Source organism: Ranitomeya variabilis, chromosome 2, assembly GCF_051348905.1.
Source record: "Ranitomeya variabilis isolate aRanVar5 chromosome 2, aRanVar5.hap1, whole genome shotgun sequence".
Classification (NCBI taxonomy): Eukaryota; Metazoa; Chordata; class Amphibia; order Anura; family Dendrobatidae; genus Ranitomeya; species Ranitomeya variabilis.
In genome coordinates this window covers 352,723,624-352,735,626 of record NC_135233.1, presented here as the reverse complement: position 1 = coordinate 352,735,626, position 12,003 = coordinate 352,723,624, and the positions used below count along the sequence as shown (strand labels likewise).

The following is a 12,003-nucleotide window of genomic DNA, read 5'->3' as shown; positions in this document are numbered from 1 at the left end:
CACAGCGTTTTTTGCTGCGTTTTTTGCAGCTGCGTTTTTTTCAGCATTGTGTACTGAAAATAAAGTTTGTTTGAAAAAAAAAAAAGGGGAAAAAAAAAAGAGTCATTGAGGTCATTTCCTGTCTTTATGACTCAGAATACAATACACACTGGAGTTAACATCATGTCGATTCTGCCAGCTGCAATGGCCTTGAGCCAAAGACGCCTCAGCAAGCGGAACAGACATCAGCTGGGGTTTACTAACCCCACTGTCACTAACCCCAGGTTACTAGGGCAGGCGTCAGTCAGACGCCCCCCCTCGTAACCCTGTACGGTAAGGGTATGTTCACACGATCCTGATTTCAATCCTTTTTTTTCAGGACAAAAACCGCAGCTCTTGGCAGAAAACGCAGGTGCGTTTTTGGTGCGTTTTTGATGCGGTTTTTAGTGCGGTTTTTTATGCAGTTTTCTCTGCAGATTGTCTGTGTTTGACACAAATAAAGCTTTAACTGCAGTGGGGGAAAAAAAAAAGAAATGATGTCATTTCCTTGTCCAACCCTTTTCTTCTTCCATCCTCCATTTTGGGACTAAACACCAAAATGAGTGGACGTGTTTTGAATGACAGCGCTCCGCAGAGTGCTGAGCGTAGGCCAGATCACAGCCCGCGGATCCAGCTCTATCCAGCTATTTAAGTCTACGTTCACATTTGCGGTCTGCGCCGCAGCGTCGGGCGCCGCATGCGTCATGCGCCCCTATATTTAACATGGGGGCGCATGGACATGCGTCGCACTTGCGTTTTGCGCCGCATGCGTCACTGCAGCGCACCCATCCGGCCGCAGAGGACGCAGCAAGTTGCATTTTTGCTGCGTCCAAAATCAATCAAAAAAAGGACGCATGCGGCGCACAACGCAAATGTGAACATAGCCTAAGTGCCACGTATTTAAGTGCCACGTATTTAAGTGCCACGTATTTCTTTGCCACGTATCACGTATTTCAGTGCCACGTATTTCAGTGCCACGTGCCACGTATTTCAGTGCCACGTGCCACGTATTTAAGTGCCACGTATCACGTATTTCAGTGCCACGTGCCATGTATTTCAGTGCCACGTGCCACGTATCAAAGTGCCACGTGCCACGTATCAAAGTGCCACGTGCCACATATTTCAGTGCCACGTGCCACGTATTTCAGGGCCACGTATTTCAGTGCCACATATTTCAGTGCCACGTGCCACGTATTTCAGGGCCACGTGCCACGTATTTCAGTGCCACGTGCCACGTATCAAAGTGCCACGTGCCACGTATCAAAGTGCCACGTGCCACATATTTCAGTGCCACGTGCCACGTATTTAAGTGACACGTGCCACGTATCAAAGTGCCACGTATCACGTATTTCAGTGCCACGTATTTAAGTGACACGTATCACGTATAAGTGCCACGTGTCACGTATTTAATTGCCACGTATTTAAGTGCCACGTATCAAGATTTTCCATGGAGAACAGACACATCCAGAGATATGTCTGCTCTCCACGGCTGCAGCAACACACTGACAGGAGCCATAGTTCCTGTCGGTGTGTCACTGCGCATGCGCGAGCGAGTTTACCGGCGGTCATTGACCCCGGCACTCTCGCTTAACGGCAGTGCTGCATGGGAAAGTTCAACGCAGCTGTACTGCTGTTAACCGAGACGCCGGAGTCATTGAACTCCGGAACAGTACGCGATACACTGCTAGGAGCTTCGCTCCTGGCAGTGTATCGCCGGAGAGCAGGGGATCGGCGTGGGACACTCGTTTTATGGATTCTGCGGACAGGGAGTATGAATTTGGTTTATTATTTTTGGATTTTTTCCTGGAGGATCGAGGGCTTCGCCTACAAGTGTGCTGTTGGTGAGTATATACTCTATGTTATGTGTTGTATGTACTGTACTGTGTGTCATGTATGTGTATTGTGTGTAGGTGTTTTGTGTAACTTTACAATTGTGCTAAGTCGCCGGACACAGGGACAACTCTCCCATCCTAATACCGGATGGGAGTAGTAGTCCCATACGGCGACTTAGCACAATGGTGGCACTAGCGTCGCATGGGGACACACACACACACACACACACACACACACACACGCACGCACACACACACACACACACACATACCAAATCGATCAGCAGCCCCACGTTTATGCTCATTCTGTTGAAGGACTCCATGCTGCTTCACTGGGGGGCGGGGGCTTCCCTCTTCCTGTCCGACGTCACGTCCGGTCCTGGGTGTCAACCCCTCCGTACAAAGACGCCGACACCCAGGACAAAGGCGCTGTGTGTGGACGGTAATATGGGGCCCTATGGGGATACGCAGACACGCCGCTGCGTAAAGAATTGACATGTCAATTCTTTTTACGCCGGCGTGTTTGCAGACAAAAGCGCCGCGTTTTTTTGCGGTGTGTCTGAACGGCAAAGTGAATTTCTCATTCACTTTGCCGGCAGACGAAAATGACATTGCGCATTTTTGAAAAGCGCCCGCAAAATAGCGCTCAAAAATGCGCTATGTCTGAAAGTAGCCTTAGAGTCTGAAGTGACAAGTGTGCAGAGCTGCCGTTTGTGTGAACTACAGCAAAGGAGATGACTGGACAATGAGGTAGCGTGACTAGGAACTGACAGAACAGACAGAGTGGTCTTCTACATTAGGCCCCTTTCACACATCAGTTTTTTGCCATCAGTCACAATCTGTCGATTGTGAAAAACTGATGTGATGGATCCGTTTTTTCGCCGGATCCGACTAGCTGATCCGGCTAATTGGATCCTAAAAAAATTGGTGCATGCTCAGTTTAAAAAAATGGTGTCCGTCACCAGATTCCATCGTTTGCCAGATCCGGCGCCATAGGCTTGCATTCTAGCAAACGACGGATGGCGACGGATGCGTCGCTGTACGTTTTTTCGACAGACACAAAAAATTTTACTTTGTCCGTTGTCTCCGGCCGCCAGACAAACAATTTTTGATGGATCCGGCAAACTACGAATGAAACGTGAGGCCATCCATCACAATCCGTCGCTAAAAAGTCTATGAGAAAAAAACGGATCCGGCGGCATCAGTAAACTGATCCATTTTTTTCAAAATTCGACAGATTGTGACTGATGGCAAAAAACTTATGTGTGAAAGGGGCCTTAAAGGGGTCCTTGGATAGGATGACGTGTCATGAGAAACCCTGAGCTTGATAAACACTGAAGGTACATACCTAAAAAGGACTGAGACTACGGGACTAGTGGGAGTCCTGAGCAGTGGATACAGGGTGTCCATAGCGATAGGACACGGAGTGGGTGTAGAGAATCTCGCTGAACTGTACTGTGGCGAAAAGCTAGGCTGTGTAGAAGTAGGGCAAAGCAATGTGAAATACTGGCCCTGGAGCAGACTGCATTGGAAGGATGATGTCAGTGAGAAGGCTTCTTACTATGAATGAAAAGTGCATAGTAGAGTTGAGCGACTTTTACTTTTTTGGGATCGAGTCGGGTTTCGCGAAACCAGACTTTGTGAAAGGTCGGGTGGGGTGAAATTGGCCGATTATTGCGAAAAGTCGGGGGCCGACTGAAACACGAAACCCAATGCAAGTCAATTGGGAATCAAAGTCGGCAGAGAGTGGAGGACAGGAAAACACCTACAATGCCCATTTTAATGCCAAAAACATCAATTCTTATTTCTGAAGCTTGTCAATCTTAATTTACTTTATAATAATAGTTAGGCATTGAAAACTGGGGGTCATTTGGCTAAAGTTGTGGGGGTGTAGGGCTGGCTCAAGATTTTCGTGGGCCCAGAAAACGCGGAATACGTCACGGCGGTGGAGCAGGGAGAGTTAAGTATTTCAACTTTGCAAGTGCTGTGATACTGAGCAAGCAGGGGGGGCACACTCGTTGGCATTGGCGCTGGCACAGGGCCCCTCATAGTACGGCGGTGTGTTTGATGGCGGGTGGCGCCTCCCACCGGCAGAGACACTTTTGCGTACTATGAGGGGCCCTGTGCCAGTGACGTCGCCAACGAGTATGCCCCCCCACATGATGAAGGAACCTGCACTTTCATCTGCACCTTCCTCTTTGTCCCCATGTAAGGTGGTATAGTATAAGGGGAAGGGGAACCTGACTTTCTGCAGGGTCAGATTCTGGCTGTGTAGAGTGCAAGGGGAATGTAGTGGTCTGGGTCAATGTACCAGCAGACTCATCTAGCAGTGGCTGGGCAATGGGCAGGATGAGGAGGAAACATAGTTAGTAGGCCCAAATAATAAAGTGGGCTAAATGCAGTTCAAAATTGGTAACAGGACTAAACAGGCGGCATTGCTTTGTTCATTGGAGGACAACTGTAATGAGTGGCAGACACAGTTAGTAGGCCCAAATAATAAAGTGGGCAAAATGTCTGCCAAAAAATTGTTCATAAATAAACAGGTGGCATAGCTAGGTACAGGGGTGGACTCCTCTGCTGAGTAGCAGACAGTGGTAGTAGGTGCAAAGTATTAACTGGTCTAAATGGAGACCAGGGCCCCTGTATATTTTAACTATCATCTATCATTTCAACAAATTTGTATTAGCAGTGCCATTGAAGGATTTAACAGCACAGACTACACAGTGGTGGAGCAGGGAGAGGTAAGTATTGCAAGTGGTAGAGCACTGTTCGAGCTGGGGGGAACACTCTCTCATGGGCGGCGGTACTGGCACAGGGCCCCTCATAATATGACGGTGTGTCTGACGTTGGTTGTGCACCACCACTGTCAGAGACACTTCATTGTACTATGAGGGACCCTGTGCCAGTGCTGTCGCCCAAGAGTGGGCACACCCACCTGTCCAGGCAAGCAGCACTCGCACGGGTGCTTGTGCCAGGTGGTGACCACGGCCCTGTGGGGGGAGTCAGCCCATTTAGGGAGGTATAAAAATGGCCTATGGTGGACATTCAGCAGCTGCAAATGGAGGAATTGGATAAGTCAGTAAGAGGAGGCCAAAAGCAAGACATTTTTCAGGCAAGCTACGTGTCAGCAGGGGAAGGTGGGGCAAAATAATTTGCAATCCATGATTGGTTCATTTTAATGAAGGTTAGATCATCAACATTCGGTCAGTATTGAACCAGCAGCACTGAAGACTCTTTCTGATAGCACACTAGCAGCTGTGCAAGCGAGCTCCTGTAATGCATATTCTACCAGTTCAGGCCAGGTGTCTATTTTAGATGCCCAGTAATCAAAGGGGAATGACCTGTGAGGGAGAACATCGATAAGGGAGGAAAAGTAGTACGTAACCATCCTGGACAAATGCTGTCTCCTGTGGAAAATCTAACCAAAATAACAACCGTTATATGGTACTGTAAAACAAGGTAGAAGGTGTACATAAACTTGTTGAGAATTTAAATCTCCCTTTTTTTTTTGGAGACTGAACCCAAACTCAGGCCCAGTGTATAAAACAACGCAATCTAAGTGGCAGAAAGTGGCTGGCTGATATACGACAAACTAACAGAACAGAAGTATATCCACTTTGTGAGAATTTTTTATCTCCCTTTTTTGGGGGAGAGACTGAACCTAAACTCAGGCCCAGTGTATAAAACAACACAATGTAAGTGGCAGAAAGTGGCTGGCTGATACAGTCATATGAAAAAGTTTGGGCACCCCTATTAATCTTAAGCTTATTGTTTTATAAATTTTTTTTTTTTTGCAACAGCTATTTCAGTTTCATATATCTAATAACTGTTGGACACAGTAATGTTTCTGCCTTGAAATGAGGTTTATTGTACTAACAGAAAATGTGCAATCTGCATTCAAACAAAATTTGACAGGTGCATAAGTATGGGCACCCTTATCATTTTCTTGTTTTAAATACTCCTACCTACTTTTTACTGACTTACTAAAGCACTTTTTTTGGTTTTGTAACCTCATTGAGCTTTGAACTTTATAGCCAGGTGTATGCAATCATGACAAAAGCTACTTTAAGTGGCCACTTGCAAGTTGTTCTCCTGTTTGAATCTCCTCTGAAGAGTGGCATCATGGGCTCCTCAAAACAACTGTCAAATGATATGAAAACAAAGATTATTCAACATAGTTGTTCAGGGGAAGGATACAAAAAGCTGTCTCAGAGGTTTAACCTGTCAATTTCCACTGTGAGGAACATAGTAAGGAAATGGAAGAACACAGGTACAGTTCTTGTTAAGGCCAGAAGTGGCAGGCCAAGAAAAACATCAGAAAGGCAGAGAAGAAGAATGGTGAGATCAGTCAAGGACAATCCTCCGACCATCTCCAGAGAGCTGCAGCATCAACTTGCTGCAGATGGTGTCACTGTGCATCGGTCAAATATACAACGCACTATGTTTTTTTGCCACCATGCATAACGCCTTTTTGTATTACCAAACAACTCAATCTTGGTTTCATGAGTCCACAGGACCTTCTTCCAAAAAGAAATTGGCTTCTCCAAATGTGCTTTTGCATACCTCAGCCGACTGTTTCTGGCGTGCTTGCAGAAACGGCTTCTTTCGCATCACTCTCCCATACAGCTTCTCCTTGTGCAAAGTGCGTTGTATAGTTGACCGATGCACAGTGACACCATCTGCAGCAAGTTGATGCTGCAGCTCTCTGGAGATGGTCTGAGGATTGTCCTTGACTGATCTCACCAGTATTCTTCTCTGCCTTTCTGATGTTTTTCTTGGCCTGCCACTTCTGGCCTTAACAAGAACTGTACCTGTGTTCTTCCATTTCCTTACTATGTTCCTCACAGTGGAAATTGACAGGTTAAATCTCTGAGACAGCTTTTTGTATCCTTCCCCTGAACAACTATGTTGAATAATCTTTGTTTTCAGATCATTTGACAGTTGTTTTGAGGAGCCCATGATGCCACTCTTCAGAGGAGATTCAAACAGGAGAACAACTTGCAAGTGGCCACTTTAAGTAGCTTTTCTCATGATTGCATCCACCTAGCTATGAAGTTCAAAGCTCAATGAGGTTACAAAACCAAAAAAAAGTGCTTTAGTAAATCAGTAAAAAGTAGGTAGGAGTATTTAAAAGAAGAAAATGATAAGGGTTCCCATACTTATGCACCTGTCAAATTTTGTTTGAATGCAGATTGCACATTTTCTGTTAGTACAATAAACCTCATTTCAAGGCAGAAACATTACTGTGTCCAACAGTTATTAGATATATGAAACTGAAAAAGCTGTTGCAAAAAAAACAATTTTTATAAAACATTAAGCTTAAGATTAATAGGGGTGCCCAAACTTTTTCATATGACTGTATACGACAAACTAACAGGACAGACGTATATCCACTTTGTGAGAATTTGAATCTCACTTTTTTTGGGGGGGAGACTGAACCCAAACTCAGGCACAGTGTATAAAACAACGCAATGTAAGTGGCTGAAAGTGGCTGGCTGATATATGAAAAAATACAAGGACTGTAGTACAATTTCCATCTCCCTACAATGATCTCAGGACAAGTATGGCAGCAATAAAAAGGACTGCTGCACACAAGTGTGGACAAATAAACAAGATAACTGTGCAGAAAGGAGCAACAGGATTTTTGCTTTTAAAAAAGCAGTTGGTTTGCACAGCAGCGTGCAAACAGCAATGCAGCTATCAGGGAGCCTTATAAGGCAGCCTAATAAGCTACAGAGCTGATGCACAAAGATATAGCTTCCACTGTCCCTGCAAAACAAAGGTGTGTTGGACAGTGGAAATCGCTACAGCATAAGCAGTTTGGGGGTTAATCTTTCCTCCCTAACTATATCCCTTCTTCTGATGATGCTGCAGCAATCTCTCCCTATGCTACGATCAGCAGAAGTAAGATGGCGGTCGGCGTGCATGCCCCTTTATAGCCCCTGTGACGCCGCAGAAAGCAAGCCAATCACTGTCATGCCCTTCTCTAAGATGGTGGGGACCGAGACCTATGTCATCACGCTGCCCACACTCTGCGTCCTCCTTCATTGGCTGAAAAATGGCGCTGAACACGTCATACAAAATGTGACTTTGGCGCGCTGATCGCCGACCGCATGGCCGATCCCACACTAGGATCGGGTCGGGTTTTATTAAACCTGACTTTGCCGAAAGTCGGCGATTTTTGAATTTGTCTGATCCGTTTCGCTCAACCCTAGTGCTTACGTGTACTCCCTAAACTTTGTATATAACCCTCATCAAGTTCAGTAAAGTTCCCATGTTTGAACTGAAGTCTCCTTTGCTAATCTGTGGAACTTGTGGTCCTGGCCAGCCAATACAATTGGCTACTGGAGGCCTGCATGGGCACAAGGACCTCACAACACTAACACCCAGCCAGAACCCACAATTGTGTGTAGGATGCCAAATTGAGTGGGGACAGAAGCTCGCCCACGACTACGTCGCATCTTACACATCTCTGATGCTATCCTATACTGGTTAATCAAAAGAATTATTGTGGATGCAAACAGGTAAGGGGTAGTTCTCACACAGTTCCTATCGGATGGCCACAGATTACTGCCATTTCCAATAGACCGAGTAATTTGAAACAATTCACATCAACTCTAACTATGATTAATTTGTTGGGTGCATTTGGTCGTGCCCCATCATGCCCAAGACCTGCCCACTTTTCAAAAAGTTAGCTGAGGTGGCCGGGACTGGTAGATAGATGTGTAGCACAAAAAAAAGTGGCATTTCAAGCAGTTTCATGCCACAAAAACGTATTGATGAATCACAACCTTAATTTTCACTATATAGTCATATTACTTAGTTCTTGTTTATCTTTCCTCTGACTGAATTTATGTATGAAGCAGTTATTCTCTTATTTTCACAGTGTATGTTGGTATTATCTAAGTACTGTGCGGTGGTATTTTTTGTGGGGCATTGCTATCAGGCACTTCTTGTATTGTGGTGGTTGTGGCACTGTAAAGCATGTTTAGGCAACTGTACACGGCAATAGTTCACCAATGAATGGTTCTGTTATTGGGCACTTGGCTATACAGTCTGCATACTTGGATACTGTTTAATGTAGTCATTTGTAATCTGTATGGCAGTAAATCAAAAGGGGGGTGGTGTCAAAAGCAGGCACAATTCAAAAACTGGCTTACCCTTGATTCTATTATGCAGTCATATATTGGAAATACAAAAATGTAAAGGGAAAACAAATATATGAAGTATTTTGATAATATTAAACCTTACCATTAGCCTTTCTCAGCACCTCAGTCAGACACATAGCCTCTTCTCGTATCCTCTCCTCAAAGCTGCGTTTTCCAACTCCAAAGTTACCCAGCGTTAGCATGGAAAACCGTCTGAACTCCTTCCACTTTTCACCACTACTGAATGCAAGATCTGTTCAATATAATAAAATAGTAAATTCCAAATGAAAGTCCTTATGGGCCTTTAGAGCTCAATACATACTAGAGAATTGCATTGCAGTAGCAAAATAAACTGAAGCATCATCAAATTTTCAATTATTTTACAATATGTGTGATTTACCCAAACTCTAGATTTGGTAAGATAGGTAAATTTCATGCTTATTAGCTTTCTTTCATACATAAAAATATGTGATCTTAATTATCTACTTGGAACCTTATAGAGATTTTCTCAGTAAGAATCCATTTATTGGCCTGATTATCTCTTGCTATGGCATGTAAAGGAGTGATTATTATATGTTTCATGACTTTCCATGAACCAAAGAATTCTTGCAGAAATATGTTGCCATGCGCTCTTTTATATTTTATTGGTCCTGGATTGCCAAGGATAGCAATCCTTAAAGATGAGGGTTGTGAAAAGGAATGAGAAGTTGTCTGAAACCTTCCCTGAAGACTAATGTGCTGTTATAAAATATATTATTGCTAAAGACTGTTTCATACTGAATTCAATGTAATATCCCCCATTAGCGCTAAAGTACATTAGACAGCTGGGAAATGAACAGTTAACAGTCAGCCAGCCGTGCAGATGGGTTTAGTGTTTGGGAGTAAAGCAAGGTTACTTTTTGGCTACAGTGAAAAACATTTAGAATTGAGAGTCCTCAGTGGTTGATACCTTTTAATGGCTGAAAAGATGGTAACAAATTGCAAGCTTTCGAGACTCCTCAGGTCTCTTCATCAGGCATAGACTAATACAAAATCTGAAGAATCACATATTTATGCACAACACAGCACAGAAATAATGTCATAGATAACACAGGTGACGTGAAGCAGTACTACCATTATAGGAGAGTGATAAAAAGTGTCCTCTGATTGGGGTCTGGTTCTGTGTTGTGATGCCCCCATAAGGTCTGAGGAGCAAATTCCTTAATTAATGTAAAAAGACATAAATCCATGCGACACATTTATTCCTGCACTGAGAGTGTCAAATGTCATCATGAGTTTATACTCCCAGACCCTTCTGTCTCACTGAGATTTGAAATTACCCTTTAATACAAGTAATATCATATTCATGGTGCTGTGATCTGGGGTACAAAAATGTTTTGCCACAGGTAGACCCATTCTTTTTTCTCTTATTGTGTGGCGGTGAGAATTCATCCTTGTCCTCAGTTTTTGCCCTGTCTCTCCCACATACAGACTCCCAGTTGGACATTTAGTACAAATAATTAGGTACACCACATTAGATGTGATGCAGCTGAAAGTACCTGGGATCTTGTAGTCCTGATGTGAATTGGGGATCTTTATGTTAGGGTTGGCGGAAAGCACAGAATATATATTTATTAGAAATAGTAGGTGCGTTCGCAATCCGGGATCCACCGTGCAGGAAAGAACCTGCTGCTAGATATGGCGGTACAAAATAGTAGAATAAACAAACTCTGTTACTTCACAGAGTCTGTTAGCAAAGAGAACGCTGTGCCTGTTTAGCTCACAGAGGAACACAGCTACTTAGTAGAGCAGGTAGTGGTCATGCAGTCAAATGCAAACACGCAGCTCTTCTCCGGTGGAGCTGGAATTCTATGGCTATATGCCAGCCCTGAATCCACTCACATGAAACTCCTCGCCAGAGGTGCCAGCATTCTAGGGGCTTATTTCAGCCGGGTCCCTGAATACACACAGACGAAACTCATCGCCGGAGGTGCCAGCATTCTAGGGGCTTATTTCATCCAGGTCCCTGACTGCATACAAACACGACCACACTGGCGCTGAGCTCATACATAAATTGATACTAGCACATGGCCTTGCGGTCATGAGAACCTTTTATAGCTGCAGCAACTTCAGGACCTTCCCAGAATGACCAATGGAAGACTGCCACAGAACTTGATCAGGTACAGAACCTTCCTGGAGGACCAATGGAAGTTGCTGCAGTACCTGAGCATGTGACCCTTGATCTCCATTGAGAGATCTTACCCTGGGCATGCTCAGTGTGTGCAAAGCAGGACTTAGTCCCAGAAAAGCCTGCTCGCCGCAGACTAGTGCAGGGTACAATAGCAAAGCCTGGAGAGGCAGCAGTAACCCTTTGCACAGTATCAGATTCAGTGAGATGCTGGGACCAACGTCTCCGCTGAGCAGGCTCCACTGCGGCTGATGCAGAATGGGAGACCGCAGCAGACATGGCTCGAGATTCCCCCTGTGCAGCGGCGGGAACTAGACTCCTAATGCAGCGCCCCAGAGTCTTGGTCATTGCAGTACTGATGCTCCGCCGCTAAGGGGAGTGATGGTACGTCTGATGGCACTGAAGGAGTTCATCTGACCAGGTATCACAGACACCAATACACTTCATAGTCTGGCCTCCAGGGGGAGCAAAGGGCGCTATGTATTAGGCCACTCCTCACAATCTGGTAAAACTGGGGGTTAGATAGAAAGTTAGAGAAGCTGACTGGGTTGGAACCAGGCAACATCCTGTGGCAGAGGGTGTTGCAGGGGAAGATTCAGGGGGGTCCCTGTCAGGGGTGGGATCCTGACAGAGGCCTAGCGAACAGGAAAGAACGTTAAGGAACCGCGCCTGCACTACATCGCTGCGGTATCTCAAGAAAGGACAAGAAGCGAGGTTTATTGTGGAGAGTGAGAAACGAAATCAAAGCAAAAAGGAGATAACACCAGTAGGAGTCGTGCTGTAAGATCGAGGCAACATCCTACTGAGGCACGTAGCCGGTGGCCGGAATGCCAAGGAA

The 12,003-nt window shown here is 45.1% G+C and overlaps 1 protein-coding gene across 1 annotated transcript in view; it reads right to left on the bottom strand.

The window, feature by feature from the left end:
- LOC143805871 (cytochrome P450 2F2-like) overlaps positions 1–12,003 on the bottom strand; it is an 84,824-nt gene that overhangs the window by 37,661 nt on the left and 35,160 nt on the right. Inside the window, exon 4 of the mRNA XM_077285602.1 lies at positions 9,102–9,251. Coding sequence (XP_077141717.1) covers positions 9,102–9,251 — 150 coding nt within the window. The remainder of the gene's footprint in view (positions 1–9,101; positions 9,252–12,003) is intronic.